Source organism: Pteropus medius, unplaced genomic scaffold (assembly GCF_902729225.1).
Source record: "Pteropus medius unplaced genomic scaffold, Ma_sr-lr_union100, whole genome shotgun sequence".
Classification (NCBI taxonomy): domain Eukaryota; kingdom Metazoa; phylum Chordata; class Mammalia; order Chiroptera; family Pteropodidae; genus Pteropus; species Pteropus medius.
The window spans coordinates 26,809,760-26,828,218 of record NW_024342471.1 but is presented as its reverse complement, the minus strand read 5'-3'; the positions used below and the strand labels follow the sequence as shown (position 1 = coordinate 26,828,218).

The following is an 18,459-nucleotide window of genomic DNA, read 5'->3' as shown; positions in this document are numbered from 1 at the left end:
CACGCATCTTGCAGGGCTCCCCACCGCCTGTCCTCCCTGTCTCGCCTCTCTCCGCTCACCGAAACGCGGAACCAATTTACCCTCCCTGACCTTTCTCGCCCCTGTTAAGAACCTTTCGGGGATCCCACTGACCTGCAGTGGCTCCGTGGTTAAGCCCAGAAGCTCTGGCCTCAGACCCCGAGCTTGCATCCGCACCAGCCGTGTGGCCTTGAGCCAGTTAACCTCTCTGAGCCTGTGAGCGCCAAGATGTTCCTTTGCGAACCAGGTGTCTCCCACCCTTATCCCGTCTGAGTCACGGGTCTGGTTTGGGGTGGGTGGAGTAGCACGGACTGGGCTGCTCAGGGGTGAGCAGGTGACCCTGTCCTGCTAATAAGGGTGGCCCTGGGACTTTTCCTGGGGGTCAGCTCAGGCCAGAAGGATGGGGGTCAAGTAACTCTCCCATCTGCTCGCAGACGCGCCCCCCCCCCAAGAACTGGGCTAGGTGACGGAGAGATGTAAGTCTAGGGCTACCGATGGCATCTTGTCACCATGAGGGGGATGAAGCCAGCCTAGAGGAAAGCCTGGAGCCAGCCGCACCTTGGGCAAGTGTGTTCCTAGGCTTTTCAGTTATAGGCATTTTCCTTTCTGCTTAAGCCAGTGAGGAGGCACCAGTGAGTACTGACCGATCCCCCCCATCACAGAGCACACTCTGGAGGTCCCGCTCACCGCCACCCAGCCCCCCTGGGCCTCTGCACTCCCTCCTCAGAACGTGTTTCCCCATTTCCAGCAGCGGGGGACTGACACACAGGTCGTCCCCAGCAGGACATGGTGCCCGAAGGGCCGGCTACAGACGCCAGTGCCCCTGTAAACAGCAGGGCATAGTGAGTGGAAGGGGCCTCTGTAGCAGGGGTGGGGCCCAGACTGCCTTGCTGGGACCAGAAAGCCAGTTGTCCCCCACACTGGGGCTGGCCCAGCTCACCGGTGGGCCGCCGTCAGCAGGCGCCTGAGACGTGCAGTGACTGAGAAGCAGCTCTCCAGCCTCTGCTGCAGAGAGACACTGGGAGGGAGGCAGGGCCAGGCCTCAGAAACAAAGGCGTTGCCATGGTTACCCGCAAGGAAACCCACTCTGGCAGGAGAGGGAAGGGTGTGAAGAGCAGGCCCCCAAGCCAGGACAAGGATAAGGCTAGTTGCCACGGAGATGCTCACAGCTTCCCTGCTGGCCTGGCCCAAGTCCCACTCAGGGTCCCCAAAACCCACCGCCCTCCATGCTCCTCTCCCTGACAAGTCCCTGAGACTCCAACCCCAAATAAAGAACAGGAACCTGAGGGGCTCAACCTACCGGCCCACTCCTTGGTCATGAACTTGGGGGTGAGGCGGCATTGGAGAGCTGGGGCCAGACGGGAGGTTGGGGTCCAGAGAGCCTCCAGTCTGACGGTGGACCACCTGTTTACCCCATTAAACAGATTCGAGAAGCCGGGCTCCCAGCTGCTGCTTCCTCCCTCCTGGACCCCGAGCCGGATCAGGCAGGAACCTCCTTCACGTGGCGCCTTGAGACCAACTCAGGAGCATTTTCACGGCCTTCGCTAGATCGAGAGGCCAGTTCCAGAGGCAAAGCTCCCCAGGCATGGGATGGAAGACAGGAGCAGAAAAGGAGACAAAGCCATGCGGTAAGGACAATGACAGCTGACAGCATCCAGTGCTGCGACTGCCCCGCCTCATCTGGTTTCACATTTGCAGCAGCCAGCTGAGCAGAGACGTGTCCCCATTCCCAGTTTCCAGGCAAGCAGACTGAGCCCGAGGCAGGCGAAGCGCAGACGCCAGCCCACAGCGAGGAGGTGGCCCCCGCGTGGTGCCGTCCTGCCGCTCAGCAGCCGGCCATGCCCAGGAGCGTGTCAGAGAGGCCGAGACATGCCCACGCGTCCCAGACCATGACCTGTACCTGAGCAGGATGCCCAGGTGTTCGGCAGCTGGGGCCTCAGAGGCTCGTGGGTCATGGGAGTGACCGACCGATGACCTGCCTCGTGTTCAGGGGTCGGCCTAGTGTCCCCTCCGTCCTGAGTACGTGGCCTGGCTCAGCCCCCAGATCATCTCAGGATCCTGGGGGTCCATCCACGTGTGGCTCTCGGAGCAGGCTGGCCCCAAGAGCAAACGCCGCAGCCGTGTCTGTCGGTGGCCTGGCATCAGGTGGGGATGATGGAGCCTCCACCCCAGCTCCTTCTGAATCAGAGTCAGTGGACATCGTGGCCCATGAGCCTCCCAGGCGGCAGCTCTGTGGGTGCGAGGCGTGGTATCGTGGGGGTCAGAGGTCCCAGGTGCGTGGGAGTGGGCGCCCTGCCTTTGCCCCAAGGAGGCACAGTCACGTGTGTCACCCTCTTTCCTACCATGTCACCAAGAGGAGGCAGAGGCAACTGTTCCCCCCGCCCGCATTCAGACGGGGCTCAGAGAGCAGAGCAGCCTGCCCGGGGCCGCAAGGCAGAGCGGGGCAGGAGCGCCGGCCCTGCCCGCACCCCCTGCCCCCCTAACACTCTCACCTCCCCAGCGGCCCTCTGGCCGGGGCTGACTTCTTGTCTCCGGCTGCTGCGGCCAGAACTGCTCCGTGAGCTCCAACAGGGCTGGGCCTCCAAGAACGCGGGGGGCCCGGCATTGCTGACCCGGGGAGCCCCACCTGCGGCTCGCTCCTCTCCCCGCTGCCCCCGGCCTTCGGAGCGGACAGTCCCCACTCTCTGTGGAATGGGGGGACTCTTCTATCTGGATGCAGCTTGGACAGCCGGAGGGCAGCCGGCCACTGAGGCCCGGCCCCGGCCCTCACGTGGCCCAAGCTGTTCCCCCCCATGCGACTTTCCAGTTTCTTTGCAACGTGACTGCTCGGCGCCCTGTCGTCGGAGGAGAGTATTTTTAGTGTTGAACCCACCACGTGAAGAGAAACGAGTTATCAATAGCAGCGGCAAAGGGCTTTTTCTTCTCCTCTGCCATGGCTTCGGGACCGGAGCGATCTGCACCCGTTAAATTCTGCCAAAAGGAAAACACGTGTCCCTCTTATCGATTGTTTACCCCACGCTTCCCTGCACCACAGCCTGGCCGCTGGGAGGGGATCTGGCCGTGAAGGCTGAGGCAGGAGCAGAGAGAGAGGGCAGGGTGGAGGCGACGCCCCAGAACACACAAGAATGGGGGGGGTCAGAGGTGCCCCCCGTGCTCGGGCCCCACTCCCGGCTTCACGGCAGCCCGAGCATCGTCGGAGCCTTTACTGTCCAGCAGCACTCGGCTGCGTCTCTGTGAGTGCCTTGTCCAAGTTCCAAGCCACAATCTCCCTCCGAAGAGTTTCCCAAAGCAGGTGCCATGGAACCCCGAGGCCTTGCCGGCTGTCATCAGGTGTTTCTGGAGGAAAGGCTTCTGTGGTCAGGGACGTCTGGGGAAGCTATTTAAACAAAGGCAATCAGGGTCCCTTCCAGGAATCAGACCCAGGATTTATCAAAACTGGGAGAATTTTTTTCTGGGGACTGCCTGTAGGATGCTGGAGTGGCCTCCTACCTTGCTGGGAGGACATTTCGGCCAATTTGGCATCCCGGCCTTTATGATTAGTTAGAGATACGTACATGAGAAAACCAGGATAAAAGAGGCTTCAGCAAAATAGAAATGTGCTTCTCTCTCATGTGACACAAGTCTAGGCTGTCCAGGGCAGGTAGGGTACCAGGCATCCTCAGCGACATAGTTCTTACCTTATTGCATCACTCTTCTGGTGCTGGCTTCCCTTCTATTGTCGCCTCACGGCCCATTATGGCTGCTTATGCTCCAGCCATCACATATGTATTCGACCGGGAAGTAGGAGGGAGAGAAAGAACAAAGGCAGAGGTGCTGCCCCACCAGGTGAGTCAACTCTTTTTGAGGATTTGTCCTTGAAGATACATCAGGCACCTGTGCTGGCATCTCACTGGCCAGAATCAGTGGGATAGAAGCATTTCAGTGCACTGTCAGCCTGAATAGAACGGAGGACCCAGGGGAAAGGTTTATGGGTGGCCGTTTGTCAGAGGACCTGCCTGCTGGCCTCTCCTGAGGGAGACCCCTGAGACCACCCAGAGCCCTGTGGCCAAGCCTGCCTGTGGTCCCCAGGTGTCCTCCAGCATCAGCCAGGGCAGGCCCAGAGCTGTGGACACCCCAAGAGGTGTGGGCTCACAGTAGCCACCTGGGAAGAAGGGGCAGCGCCAGTCACGAAGCACAGCTTTCGGCTCACAGTCCCTGCCGCCCTCGCCGCAGGCAGCCTCTGGTACTGCTGGCCCAGCACCGAGCGGGCCCTGGGGTGCCGCCGTGAGCGGGCACGGGCCCGGGGGTCCTAGGGCAAGCGGGGAGCTCGGTCCTTCTCTCTCCACCCTTCCCAGGGGCTCACGTGGGGCAGACGGGTGTGGGCGCATCTGTGTGCAGGGGACCAGCGGGACGGGAGGGGCAGGAGAGAAGACAGCTTGGGCTGCGTTAAATTTAACTTGCGGAGCTGCTGGCCAGCCACGGCGCCAGGGGAGCTGCCAGGCACGGGGGCGGGAGGGGACAAAGTTTAAACATGCCTGGGGAGTGGGGACGGCGAGGCCTAGGGCGGCGTGGCCCACTTATCTTCCTGGGAGCAGCCGAGGCCAGCAGGAGGGGGCCTGGCGGCAGAACCCCGCCTCCACTTCTGCTCTGGCCAGCGGGGTGGGGGGCCCGGTGAGCGACCGCAGGCATTTGAGTCCTTCTGGGGATGCGGTGCCCCGCTCTTGCGTCCGCGGGGAAGGGAGGCAGGAGGGGAGAGGAGAGGGCAGCTAGCGACGGCGTGCGTCACGGCCGAGGGCCAGGCTCGCCCAGGCCTGCCGTCAGGGCTCACGGTGGAGGTGCCCCGGGGCTGGGAGGCCATCGCTCAGAGGGCGCGGCCGCTTAGCCGTGTGGGGCTCACGCTCAGTTGGCTGCTCTGCTGTCGCCATCTTGGAATTCTTCATCTGGAGGGGAGGGGACAGGGCCCCACACATCCTTTGGCCGTCCTGAGACAGGAGAGCTCGGTGCGGGAATCGGGGCCCGCGGGGTGCTGCCCCTCCAGTTTCGAGGTTACAGGAGCTGCACGTAGCCGGCTGGGTGGCACTGTCCCCTCTGGACAGGGTGACAGGCCGGGCAAGCTGGTCAGGCTTGTCCTGGGGAGGACGTGAAGGGGCTGATCAGAGGCCTCGTGCTGGGCACTTTGCCAGCACTGCCCCAGCCGAGAAAAGGCAGTCTGCCAGGAGTCCCACAGCTTGGGGCTCGGGGACTCTCGGGGTCCCCCACTGATTCTGGCCATGGCGATGCCAGTGGCATCCCCTGGAGACAAAGCTGGCCAGGCGCCTTCACCCATTCACCGGCCTCAGGAACAGCTCTGTGTTCTGGGTTCCTAGCCGAGCTGCACATAGTAGGTGCTCAGTAAACCTCCCTGGGTGCCGGCAGGCGGGCGGGATGGTCTGGTCTGGGCAGACGGCCAGGGGTTGGGATGGAGCCTGCAGCCTACGAGTCCAGGCTCTGCCACTTGCTAAGAGAGGGTGTCTCTGAGCCTGTGTCTCCAGGGCTTGGGGAGGCCAAGGACCTGGGGAGGAAGCAGCCCTATGGGACGCACTCAGAGGGCGGGAGTGGCCATTGTGACAAATCTTTGGTGCCCTGCCCAGTGTCTACCCCTGTGTTCTAGGAACAGCCCTGAATCCTGTGGGGACACCACCCACAAACTGACCCCACCTCTAGCCCGTCAGGCCGTGGGCTTGGGTGCAAGGCCCTGCATCTGCTCCTGGGGCCGAGGGCTGGGGTGTTGGGCTGGAGGCACCCCACAGAGGTGGGAGAAGGGCCGAGCCAAGGGCAGAGTGACACAGGCTCTGCTGGGAGCAGCTGGGCTCCTGGATCCAGCCATGCCTGAAGGAGACACACCATCAGCAGATTGTCAGGTGCACGCCCTGTGGAGCCAAGGTCTCCATGCCCCTTTCTCCACTTGTGGGGTGAACAGCCGCCTATCAGGACAGGCCTGGACCCCTCCTCTCTCCATCAGGGCTTCCCAGGCTGGGGCCACTGTCCGGATGTTGCACAGATGAGTCACTCAAGGAGCCCCAGATGTTTCCACCAGGTGGCTCATAGCCACCCATGACACCATTGTACAGGTGGGAAGATCGGGTCCAGGGAAGCGAAGAGCCTCCCCGTGAACCTTGCTACTTGTCACGTGGACGTTTCCAGCTCTGCATGAATCAGAGGAGCAAATTTAGAAAATGTGAGGGGATTATGTGGTGCCAGGGAAAGGTGGACTCTCTGGAGTCTGGCAGGGCCACGGGGACTTGGGGAGAACGCGGCGGCCCCGCCGTATCCCTGAGGAGGGCAGGGCTCTGGTCTGGGCTGCGGCCGGGGCTCAGCTTCCCTTGCAGCCGGTACCTTCACTGCACCTTCGGCTCTGGCCTTGGACATCGGTTTCCAGGCTGTAGGTGGGGAGCGCAAGGCCACCCGGCTGGGTGGGGCCTGAGCAAAGCCCCTTAGCCCCCAGGGGTTGCTTCCAAGCAACCTAGCCCTGCCCCCCCCCCGGCCTGGTGGCCCCCATGGGTCTGGGGCTGCACAGGAAGGACAGCTGGTTTCCCCGTTTCCCAGCTGTATGTGAGCGTGGCAGCCTGTGAGCGTGGCAGCCCGTGAGCGTGGCAGCCCGTGAGCGTGGCAGCCCGTGAGCGTGGCAGCCCGTGAGCGTGGCAGCCCGTGAGTGTGGCAGCCCATGAGTGTGGCAGCCCGTGAGCATGGCAGCCCGTGAGTGTGGCAGCCCGTGAGCGTGGCAGCCCGTGAGCAAAGGATTCGTGCCCAGACCCCGGGGAGGGGCTGATGCTGGAGCAATCAATCCCCTGACCTCTGCCCTGGGCCGCAGTCTGGTCCTACACTCAGGGAGGGGACATTTCTCTGACTGGATCTGTCCCCACTGGTGGGAGCAGGACAAGTACCAGCTTCCTCCAGGAGCCTGTGCCCCGGGCTCAAGGCGGAAACACACCCACAGAGACACACATGCACATAAGCAACCGGACAGACACACACACACAGCTCGCCTTGCTCCTGGGGGTCACCCCAGGCCCCCCTCCCTCCCTCAAGCTCAGGGGGTGGCCGTCTTCATTAACTGGATCTGGCGCCTCCAGGCGCTGAGACAGAGGCTCGTTCGTTATCTTCTTGAGAGTCAGGGGCTTCCCAAGAAGCCGCCCTGAGTCCCCCAAGACTCGAGGAGTAAACAGGTGTCACGCTCGGGCCAGGCTGTCTCCCCTGCAGGAAGCAGCTCCCTGCGGGGGCCCCTGGTCCCAGCCCCTGCGCCCCACCCCCAAGACTGCCTCTGGAGGAAAGGTGGCTGGGGCGCTGGGGGGGATGGTCGGGGCGCTGCCCGTTTGCCCTGGACTGGGACCGTGCACACGTGACTGTTGCACACGGTCCCCAGCACAGAACAGCGCGGGCAGGATTTTGGAGACCTGGAGTAACCCCGACTGCTGCTGAGGGGGGAGGCGGCATGAAGGGCTGCGGGGGTGCTGAGGGGTGCAGGTGGGGCTGAGCCCGACAGGCGGGGCCTGGAGGCCCTGACAAGATCTGGGGTCTGCAGAGTAGGCCCAGGTCACCTCATCAGCACTGTCCCCAGGCCCACCCACCTGGTCACCGCAGGAGAGGCCGAGGGGCCAGGAACCCCGAAGGGAAGGGTGGGGCCAGGGGAGGCCAGGCTGGGACGATGCGTTCCTGCTCTACTGGGCAGAGGGCTCAGAACAGGGACATGCCGTGGTGGGGGCAGGACCACAGCTGCTGGCCAGGAGTCCAGGAAAAGGAATGGCTCGGCCCCCACCCCAAGCAAGGCTGAGGGCAGGGGCTTCGGGCCTCCCTGGCGGGCCCCTCGGAGCCCTCAGCGCCCAGGCCCGCTGCCCCCCAGGACCATGCCCAGGCTCCTGGGCACTGCCCACAAAGACCCTGCTGGGGGAAGGGACAGAGGCCCCCACAGGACCCCCCAGGGCGGCTGCCAGCCTCCTCCATCCTTCCTCTACCCTCCTCAGGGCAGGGGCAGGGGGGTGAATGACGCTGGCCCCCGCCCCACAACCCACGCTGCTGCAAGCTCAGGCACTGCCTCCCAGGCCGGCCGCCATGACGGAGCCAGGCCGACGGGGCTAACTCGGGGGCGCTGTGGGCAGTCCCCTCTCCCCGCCCGGGAGCGAGCGAGGGGGCAGGAGAGCAGCCGGTGCTGCAGGGCGAGCTCTTAGGGACACAGCCCCTGCTGGGAGTGAGGGAGGCACGGGGAGGACGGCTGGAAAGGGGCAGCTCTCCTCGGAGCTCCTGGATGCAGCGCTGCCTGAAGCCCACCTCCCGGACTCCTCGGCCGCGGGCAACAGCAAACGCTCTCTTCCCTTAGGCCTTTCTGAGTTGTAGCCAGAGCCCAGCAACTGCATCCCTGGTTCCGTCCTCTCTCTCCTTCCTGCCACCTGGGTCCTGGGCCCAATTCAGCCTTGTCCCTAAAAGCAAGGAAATCAGACTCGGCTTTTAGTCCAAATTGGCGGCCTGGGAACCGATCCGATCGCACCCAGGCCCTGAGCTCACCAGGACACACCCAGAGCTGGCTCAGAATGTCACCGGAAGGGAAAAAAAAAAGACAAAGAACAGCAAAAATCTGCATTTCCGTATTCAAGCGCCCTCCTGCAGAAAGAGAAAGCAGAGAGCCTGGCTCGTGGCTCAGAGGAAGAGTCGCACCGCGGTCCGGGAATCCCGACAAGAGCTCCAGACGCCTGCCGTGGCCGTGGCCGTGGCCGTGGCCGGCAGGGCCACTGCCCAGCAGCCGGCTCGGCTGCCCGGCTCCCTCGTTATTTCTCATCAGCGAGCCACGTCCTCGAGCCACGTCCTCTGGGGGTGTCCTGGCGAGCTCAGGGCGGGGCTCTGTGGTGACAGCAGTGGCTGAAGGAGACAGGTTTTCCTAGCACCGTGAGAGCCACTGGGGGCAGCGTCTGCTGCCCCGTGACAGCATGGGAGGCGCAGGACGCACGGGGCACATGGGACAGTGTCTGACAGTGTTTGGAGGGCCCACCTAGGAACATGACCCACGCCCTCATTCCTTTGGGGTCTGAGCCCCTGGTCACCGGGCAAAGGCTGGGGTGGCTGCTCTGTCCATTATCAGTCACAGTCCCGCAGGGGGCACACGGCACCAAGGGCCCAGAATCCCGCATGTCCCCTGGTCCCTTTGAGTGCCAGCAGCCCACCTCCTCCGCGGACGGGCCAATCAGCCATGACCGAACCATGACTTCTCCTGTGACGTCTCCTGTCCACCGCCCTCTGGGCTCAAACCGCCCGGGTGGGGGGCAACTGTAACTGAGTTCAGCAGGACCCTTCCTGTGAGCCCCTGGGGAGGGGACCTCTGACCCTGAAGAGCACAGACAGCCCAGTGGCAGGGCCTTTGGGTCTGCTCTGAGTTGGAGCTGAGGTGAGGGACATGGCTTCCCGGTGGGTGGAGCTTCCCAGCGGGTCACTGGGAAGGGGCCGGTGGGGCCAGGCCAGCCCGCTTGGGGGCCCGGCCGCCCATGCGGTCCTCATTGGAGCTGCGGCCACGTGCACGGCATCCCGCAGGGCAGCACCCACCCTCAGTGCCTCGCCCTCGCTCTGTGCTGCTGGAAGGCTGTTCCCGCGTCCTGTGAAGCCAGCGGCTCTGGGACGGCGCGGCAGGAAACACTACCTGTGGCTGGGTGGGACTCCGCGCCCATGGGCCAGGCCTCCATAAGCCCCTGGACTTATGGTGGTGCAGCCTCTGCAGGCAGGGAAGGCAAGCCCACACCTGGGCAGGTAGGTACCTGAGCATCGTCCAGTATGGAAGGGCCCAGTGTGGTTGACTGGCCACCAGGTGGCGATTTGTTCTCGTGAAAACCCGCCTCCAGCGGGCCCGCTCTGTCTGCGCTGTCGCGCCTGTGACCGGTTAGAGGTGGCCTGTGACGGTCTGTGCTAAGGGCCTTGTTCCACACGCAAAGCTCCGCCAGGAGCACCTGCTCCTTCCAGCAGGTGCTCCTGGCGGGGCTTTGCGTGTGGAACAAGGCCCTTCACGCTGTCCCCGGTCCCCTGTCCACGCCCGTGGCTCCAGGCCAGAGCCCCTGTCTTCACCTCCAGGCCTTTTTCAAGACCCTTGACCCGCCTCCTAGACACCGCCCCTGAATCCATAGATATTCTTACCTGGGCCACTTTCCTGCACACACAGAGTGCGTGACCAGGAGCTTGAAGCTCCACCCACTGGGAAGCCATGTCCCTCACCTCAGCTCCAACTCAGAGCAGACCCAAAGGGCCGGCCACTGGGCTGCCGGCTCCCTGCACCGCGCACAGCAGCTCTCTCTCCGACACAGCCGAGTGGCACCCGCGGCCGCCCCAGCCCCATGCCTGGCACTCGCTGTCCCCTGCCTTTTTCCGTCCTCTCCAGCGGGCACTCAGCGCCTGCACATGGCTCAGTCACTACCGCGTGTGTGGCCTCACGAAGGCGGAGTGAGCCATCGGTGGGTGGGCTCCCCGCGTAGGGGTTATGGGGTCTGGTGTCGCCAACTGGAGGGATTTGGGGTGAATGCAGCGTCTGCCCAATGGCCTCCTGGTTGCACTGGGCACCTTGCTCCCCAAATGCCGCTGTTTCAACAATGGTGACACTGGAGCCCCAGGGTGCTCCCGCTGGGAGTCAAAGTGAGCTCAGGGTAGGGGTGTCTCCCCACCCCACCCCCAGCCAGGCTCTCCCAGGGTCTCAGAGTGTTCTCCGCCATCTTGGGGCCTGGCTAACCACCCCTTGGGACAGAGCACCCAGAGCAAGATACCTGTGGACAGCCACATGGGGACCGGCCTCATTCATCCTAAATTGCCTTGGCTGAGTGGGCCTGACCCAGAAGACACCAGGCTCCTGTCCAGACAAGCTCAAGGCCCCAAGTGCTGGTGCATTTGCTGGCCTCAGGGGTCTTGGCCTCAGGACAGGCCAGAAGTATGGCATTAAGGCCCTGGCCTTGTGTGATGGGGGCCACTGGCCCTACCCATCTTGCAGGTTGAATTGGGACGACTGAGGTCACGTGTGTAAATACCGAAAGGGGGCGCTCGCTGCCCTGGGCCTTGGCCCCCCTCCAGCCTCTGGGCCAGCCCCGGTGGCCCCAATCCGCAGAGGAAGGTCTTCACGCTCGGAGGGAGTCAGCACCTCCCCAAGTGTCACAGCTCGGCTGCCTGGTGCCAGGGTCTGAGCTGAGACCTTCACTCCAGCTGCTGGGGGTGAGACTACCAGAGAAAGCTCCAGAAGACCGATAGCCACAGGACAACCATGGCTCAGCGTGACCGAGACTCTAGAGGGGCTGCCTCTGCACAGAACTGCCCCTTTACTCGGCCCCCCACCCTGGATGGTAAGGAGCACGTGCTCCCCACTCCAAGATGGAGAGGGGGCTCCCAGCCGGGGAGTGAGAGCCAGAGCCACCCTCTCCACCCCCACCCAGCTGCGTCTCCTGAGGCTGGGGCAAGGGGCTGTCCACGCAGCCCTGTCTGGCCAGAGCCGGCCTCAGGGGGGTTGGGAGGAGCAGGGCTTGGTGGAGTCCACGCCACGGTAGCTGTGGCTGAGCATGGCGTCCAGCCGCCCTCGCTGGCCACTCCAAGGATCTTGGCTTCTCACCACTAACAGGTGTCCGGTCCTGGCACAGTGCAGTGAGGGGCAGCTGGGGGAGCCTGAAGGAGGAGAAGGCCATGCTGGTGGAGGGGAGGGGTGTAGCCGGGTCAGCAGGGAGGGCTTCCGGAAGGCTAGCTGGAGCCCCGCCCCCCGCACAGGCTGCAAGAAGTCGTGGCAGCGTGTGTCTGCCCTGGGGGTTTCCTTCCTGCAGCCAGCTCTGAGGGAGGCGGGGAGAGGGAGCCCAACCCCCACCCCCAAAGTTTCTGAAGCACCTCTTGGGTCTAGTGGCAGGGGTGGGGCCTCTCACGATCCAGAAATATCTGTCACATGGGAGTGCCTGTGGGTGCCAGCACCTGGGTGCCAGCGCCTGGGGTCGGCTACAGCCTCTGCCCCAGCCTTGCCACCCCCACCCCACCCCACCCCCCACACAGACACGGACACCGATTCTCTGTCCTCTCCGAGGCTTGTGCAGGTGTGCACTGCTGGCGAGACCGCGGCGAGTCCCCGCTTCCCGCCCCCTCTGGCGCCGCTCCCTGATGTGTGTGTGTCTCGCTGTCAGTCCCCAGGCCCCAGCCTGGCGCTGGGAGGCTGTTTCCCCGGGCGTGGGTGTCTGTGTGTCTGCGTGTGGCATGTCAGTCTGTCTCCCTGTGAGTGTCTCCAGCTAAATCCGTCCTTGACCCTGTGTATCCGAACGTGTCTGAGGGAGGGGTGCTCTCTTCCTCCGACCTCCCCTCCCCCAGCCCCTCCCTCAGGCGCTAACGCAGCCGCCGCTGCTTGGCTGCACCCGAGCTCAGTGACCTCGTCTGTCCCTGCAGCAGTGACCGCCCCACTGTGCTGTCTGCCAGGGGGACCTGTAGCCGAGCTCCGAGCCGCTGGCTGCTCCCCCCGACACACACACCTGGGTCCCCCCTCCCCCGCCTGAGCCCCCAGGGGGCGCGCTTCCCTCCGCGTGGGGTCCGCTGGCTTCTCATCTTCCCTTATGTAACTCCGCATCTGTCTGCACTTCGTAGGTCACCCTGGACCCTGCGCTGGATCCTGCCCACTGGGAGACTGAGACCCAGAGTCCCATGCATATGAGGGCTGGAGTGAACCCCTGCCAGGCAGGGCACGGGCTCTGAGACCCCTCCCATCTTTTCTCTTTAAGAGAGTCCTCCCTCAGACCCGCTTGCCCTAAGAATGGAACCAGGAGGGGTCCCGTGGAGCAAGTTCCCTTCAGCGCGGTGCCGGCGTCCCCCCCACTTCCACTCCAGGTCCCCAGCAGGCGCCCGGCTCCGGAGCAGGGCTGGCCAGGGGTCACCCGGGCCGAGGGCTCGGGCAGGCCGAGTAGCCCAGAGCCCGGCTCCTGTGCGCACGGCTGTCAGCAGGCTAGCCCCCAGCCCCGCGCCCGCCGCGCGCGGGCCGGGCTCGCTGCCAGCCGCCGTGCGCACCCAGGCTGGGCTCCGGCGGCCGGGCGGGCACGCGGCGCTGTCCGTGGTGCTGCCGGAGCCGGGCGGGGCGGGGGCGGGGCGGGGGCGGGGCGGGGGCGGGGCGAGGGCGGCAGCCAATGGCGGGGGCCCTGCGCTGGGCGCGGGGGGCGGCGGGCTGGGCGCGGGGCGCACTCGGCAGCGCGCGGCGCTCGGGGCGCACGGACGCTTCCGCAGCGGCTCCGCTCCGGCTCCGCTCCGGCTCCGCTCCGGCTGCAGCAGTCGTGCCGCTGACCCCATTCGGCTCGGAATCCGGCCCGCATCCCCTCGGCGCCGCCCGCCCGGCCTCGGCGCTCGCGGACCATGCGCCGGGCACCCCCGGGGGAACCCGGACGGGCCGAGAGCCCGCAAACACCAGGCTCCCGGGCCGGGGCCCCTCCCGGCCGCCCGGCCGGCGGTCCGCGCCCTGCTCCGCGCCCCGGCGCCGCGTGAGTCGGAGAGGCCATGGAGCGCGCGCCGCCCGACGGGCCGCTGAACGCGTCGGGGGCGCTGGCCGGCGAGGCGGCGGCAGCGGCGGCGGCGGCGGCGGCGGCGGGCGGGGCGCGCGGCTTCTCCGCCGCCTGGACCGCGGTGCTGGCCGCGCTCATGGCGCTGCTCATTGTGGCCACGGTGCTGGGCAACGCGCTGGTCATGCTCGCCTTCGTGGCTGACTCGAGCCTCCGCACGCAGAACAACTTCTTTCTGCTCAACCTCGCCATCTCCGACTTCCTCGTGGGTAAAGCCCCCCACCCCGCGCCCGAGCCCTGGAGCGCCTGGAGCGGGTCGGAGCTGGGAACTAGGGTGTCTTTTGTTCAGGCGCACGCCCTTGCCAGGGGGCCCGGCCCGGGGAAGGGGCGTCCGCGACTTGTGGGGCGATGGGCGCGGGCGAAGTTCCTTGCCTCCCTGGCCGCGGGACAGGGGCTGCGAGGGGATGTCCCCGGGAAAGGGGCGGGAGCTGGCGGGAGCTGGCGGGCGCTCGGCGAGGCGCCGCGCGCAGCAGCGCGGATGCAGCGCTGGCTCTCGCAGTAGCCAAACAAAGACTGCCGCGGACTCAGGACGGCGGAGGGCGCTTGGCGGAGGCTTGGAGGAGGGGATATGGGAAGGGGGTTCAGAGGCGTGTTGCGGGAGGAGGCCGTGGGGAAGGCGGGGATGGGGGGGAAGATGCGCTCTCACGTGTCTGTGCGCTGCTGCCGGCTGGGGGGCGGGGCGCGCGGAGGGGGCCTGAGCGCCAGACACCTGTTGGGGCTGCGAGTTGCGTCTGCCAGACACTTGGCTTGGCAGCGGCAGTGGCTGGCGTGGAGGCGGCCAAGTGTCCTTTGAGTTGGGAGAAAGGCTTTCTTGGTTTCCCAGCTGATGGGGAAGGGGCGTTCACAGCCAGGACAGGGGCTGGTGTCCGCGGGCGGAGGAGAGGGGGCATCCTCCTTTCTCCCTTTGAGGCCGAAGGCTGGTCAGAAGCCTGGGAAGCACCCGCCCCAGGCTCAGGGTGGTCCTGTCCGGTCTCCATGCAGGATCCGCCCTCCTGCTCAAGCCCAGGGGACACTAGTGGGGATGGGGGCGGGGAAGGGGTTGAAAGCCAGCTGCAGGGTAGAGGGTGTGCCTAGGAGTGGAGTGGGGGTGGGGGGAGTAAGGTGAGGGATGCTGGTCAAGAAAGATGATGACCGTCGGGTCCGGCCAGCATGCGCTGTGGTGGGTCTGACCCAGGCCCCCGTGCAGCCGGGGCTCACGGCGGCCTTAATCTCCCACAGGGGCCTTCTGCATCCCGCTGTATGTACCGTACGTGCTGACCGGCCGCTGGCCCTTCGGCCGGGGCCTCTGCAAGCTGTGGCTGGTGGCGGACTACCTGCTGTGTGCCTCCTCCGTCTTCAGCATCGTGCTCATCAGCTACGACCGCTTCCTGTCCGTCACCCGTGCGGTGCGTCTGAGATGCGAGTGCCCACGGTCGCTCCTGGGGGGAGGTGGCCAGGAGGAGTGGCCACGGGAGGCACTGGGCAGGGGATGGCCACTTCTGAGTTGTGGGCAGTGGCAGGTGGGCTTGGTCCTCACTAGCCTCACACTCTGCATGCCAGGCACCCCATATGTCCAGCTGCCCAGTCAGTGCCTTTTGCTGCCAGTAGGTCTGGTCCTGGGACAGGCAGGGGGCATAGTCCGGCCCTGGCATCAGATGTCCCTTAGGGAAGGGGTCACTTCAGCCTCCACTCTGGGGCAGGTCCCCTGAGGCTGAGGGAGGGTCGGGGCCAGAGGCCCTTGGTGGCACCCCCCACAGGTGTGCGTGTGCGTGTGCGTGTGCATGCGCGTGCATGTGCCTCAGGAAGACAGGCTCTGGTTCCTGGCCCCTCGTTGTGAGTGGCCACCATGAGTTAGGGGCCAGGCTTCTCGTGTCCGTGCCACGTGGCTGGAGCAGAGGCCTCTCCTTGCCCTCTCGTCTTCTCGATGGCTTTATCTGGCACCCAAGGGCCATCTGCTTGGGAGCCACGTGCGTCCTAGTCTGGAGAGGCCATGGAATAGAGTGCAGAGAGCATGGGTTTGGGGTCAGATGGCCCTGGGTCCAACCTGAGCTTTGCCCCCTTTGCCACCCACCTGGTCCTCTCTGAGGCATCAAGAAAGAAAGCAGGAGAATAATGGGGCTGCTGGGAAGGTTAAATCAGACGATATCCAAACGATGCGCAGCGCGGCGCTGGGCACGCTGTGAGCACTCGAGAGACAGGGACACTGACGAGCACCCTTGGGGAGCTCACAGTGGGGATGGTGAACAGGCAGCTGGCTGTAGGACAGTATGACGGAGCATCACCCAGCCCGGGACCCGTGGGGGAGAGGGGAAGGGGAAAGCATGGCTGTGAGGGAAGGCGGCCTGTGTGGAGGCCTGGGGGCTGCCGAGACCTCCCAGTCCAGTGTTCCTCCTACCGTGGTGGCAGCCGGCTGACCTGGGCTCAGTCCCCTCCCTCCTGACCTGGCGTGTCCCACGGCAGGTCTCCTACCGGGCCCAGCAGGGCGACACGCGGCGGGCGGTGCGGAAGATGGTGCTGGTGTGGGTGCTGGCCTTCCTGCTGTACGGGCCGGCCATCCTGAGCTGGGAGCACCTCTCAGGCGGCAGCTCCATCCCCGAGGGCCACTGCTACGCCGAGTTCTTCTACAACTGGTACTTCCTCATCACGGCCTCCACACTGGAGTTCTTCACGCCCTTCCTCAGCGTCACCTTCTTCAACCTCAGCATCTACCTGAACATCCAGCGGCGCACCCGTGACCGGCTGGACGGGGCGCGTGAGGCGGCGGGCCCGGAGCCCCCGCCCGAGGCCCAACTCTCTCCGCCGGCCGCGCGGGGCTGCTGGGGCTGCTGGCAGAAGGGGCGTGGGGAGGCCGTGCCGCTGCACAGGTACGGGGCTGGGGTTGGGGAGGTGGCCGCCGGCGCTGAGGCCGGGGAGGCAGCCCCAGGGGGCAGCGGCGGGGGCGCCGCGGCCTCGCCCACCTCCAGCTCGGGGAGCTCCTCTCGGGGCACAGAGCGGCCCCGCTCGCTCAAGAGGGGCTCCAAGCCGTCGGCGTCCTCGGCGTCACTGGAGAAGCGCATGAAGATGATGTCCCAGAGTATCACCCAGCGCTTCCGGCTGTCACGGGACAAGAAGGTGGCCAAGTCGCTGGCCGTCATCGTCAGCATCTTCGGGCTCTGCTGGGCCCCGTACACACTTCTAATGATCATCCGGGCTGCATGCCACGGCCACTGCGTCCCCGACTACTGGTATGAGACGTCCTTCTGGCTCTTGTGGGCCAACTCGGCAGTCAACCCCGTCCTCTACCCACTGTGCCACTACAGCTTCCGCCGCGCCTTCACCAAGCTGCTCTGCCCCCACAAGCTCAAGGTCCAGCCCCACAGCTCCCTGGAGCACTGCTGGAAGTGAGCCGGCCCTCCTCGGCCACCTGGGGCCCGGGGCAGCCACCTCCTGGTGAGAGCCACGGCTTGTCCCTGGCCCACTGTGCACACCACGGCTGCCACCCTTAGATCATCTGCCTGACGTGGAGGCAGCTTGGCCGGCCGGCCAGAGGGGCCATCATCGCCCGAACTGGAACAGGGGTGGCAGGACTGGCGAGGAGGGACAATCCAGGGGTCTCAGCCACGATGCCCGCCCCCCATGGACAGTGCGACAGCCAGGTGTCCGCCCTTTGCACAGTCACTGCTTGGTGTTCCTCCCACAGCAAGCACTTGGTGTGTGCTCCAGGCTCCTGACCCAGCGGCCTACCCCTGCACGTGCACACCTGTACACAACACACCTGCGCACTTACCCCCACCTCCAGACACACCTGTGCCCCTGGCTCTGCTGCTGTCTATTCCCTGCTTAAGCCCGGGCCCAGCTCCTCCATCCCTCTTCCTTCCAACTCTCTGCCTCCCAAGTGCCAAGTGGCCCTCAGGAACCTTGCAACGTTCTCTGCTTTTCCATTCTGGGTGTTTCGGGAAGACAAAGAAGAAAACACGTCCGTGAACTTGATGTTCCTTGGATGTTTAATCAAGAGAGACGAGATTGCTGAGCAGCTCAGGGCTGGATTGGCAGGTGCGGGCTCCCACGCCCTCCCTCTTCAGGCTGCTGCTTCCGGCTGAGCGGCGCCAGCTGCTTCTGCCCACCCTGCCCCAGCTCGGGGTGCTGGGCCCCGGCTGGCGGCTCAGAGTCCCGGACGCCTGCTCATCCAGCGGGCTGCCCACCCCGTCTGTCTGCCCAGCCAGCGTTTGCTGGGGGTGCCGGGTGGGAGGGCCCCGCCCTGCCCTGAGGGTTCCAAGGCTCACAGGGGCCATCAGAAGGGACCTGGGCTGGCAGTGGAGCGGCACCCAACAGAGGGGCCACTTCGCCACGCCCGGCATACCCGTGACCACCGTGCATGCCCGTCTCCGTGTGCCCGCCTCACCAGCCCTGCAGACCCTGACGTCCACAGTAAAGTGTATTTTTTTAACGGTATTGATTCCTGAAGACTTCGTAGAGGGTGGGCCAAGCTCCTGTTCTTCATTGGGGCCCTAGGGAGACTGGGGACCACCCAGAGGATGTGAGGCGCAGGCCTGCCCCTCCCCCAGCCTCAGTGTTCTCTTCCAAGTGGGGAGAGGACAGCCGCCTGGCCTTCCTGCCAGGGTTTAACCCTGCTGAGGGGCCATGTGCCCAGCAGTGACCCCCCCGGGCCCACATGCACCTGTTCAGGAGGGGGTCTCTCCAGTCTTGAGAATACGACCCGCAGCCCCCACCTGAGGCACCCTGCTTGTCTCCCCAGGACAGGGGTTCCCATCTTTCTTGGCCACGGCCTTCCATCCGGGGAGCTTCCAGGGTGCGTGGGGGCTGGAGCTGAACTTGGGGGATGGAGGGGAGGGGCAGGCGGAGGGTGGGGAGACAGCTAGTAGAGGAGCTGTGCAGGGTAAGGGCCTGGAGGCAGGACCGAGAGTGACGGATGGGGTCAGGG

General features: G+C 65.3%; 2 protein-coding genes across 2 annotated transcripts in view; one reads left to right on the top strand and one right to left on the bottom strand.

Annotated features, from left to right (window-relative positions):
* Nucleotides 1–11,452, bottom strand: part of OSBPL2 (oxysterol binding protein like 2) — a 36,909-nt gene extending 25,457 nt beyond the window's left edge. Inside the window, exons 1-2 of the mRNA XM_039864756.1 lie at nucleotides 11,429–11,452; nucleotides 9,537–9,547 (exon numbers count right to left, since the gene is read on the bottom strand). Coding sequence (XP_039720690.1) covers nucleotides 9,537–9,545 — 9 coding nt within the window. The 5' untranslated portion in view covers nucleotides 9,546–9,547; nucleotides 11,429–11,452. The remainder of the gene's footprint in view (nucleotides 1–9,536; nucleotides 9,548–11,428) is intronic.
* Nucleotides 11,453–13,492: 2,040 nt separating this feature from the next.
* HRH3 (histamine receptor H3) lies at nucleotides 13,493–18,183 on the top strand. The gene is made up of 3 exons (XM_039864747.1): nucleotides 13,493–13,768; nucleotides 14,778–14,944; nucleotides 15,999–18,183. Exons 1-3 carry the CDS (start codon nucleotides 13,498–13,500, stop codon nucleotides 16,920–16,922), a joined length of 1,362 nt encoding a protein of 453 aa, XP_039720681.1. The 5' UTR covers nucleotides 13,493–13,497; the 3' UTR covers nucleotides 16,923–18,183.
* Nucleotides 18,184–18,459: the final 276 nt, after the last annotated feature.

What these genes read in the sequence shown, in the direction of transcription:
- HRH3 (XM_039864747.1), top strand. Translation starts at nt 13,498, where the DNA reads ATGGAGCGCGCGCCGCCCGACGGGCCGCTGAACGCGTCGGGGGCGCTG. An exon ending in CATCTCCGACTTCCTCGTGG is followed by an intron (nt 13,769 to 14,777) that starts GTAAAGCCCCCC and finishes AATCTCCCACAG; the next exon opens with GGGCCTTCTGCATCCCGCTG. An exon ending in TCCTGTCCGTCACCCGTGCG is followed by an intron (nt 14,945 to 15,998) that starts GTGCGTCTGAGA and finishes GTCCCACGGCAG; the next exon opens with GTCTCCTACCGGGCCCAGCA.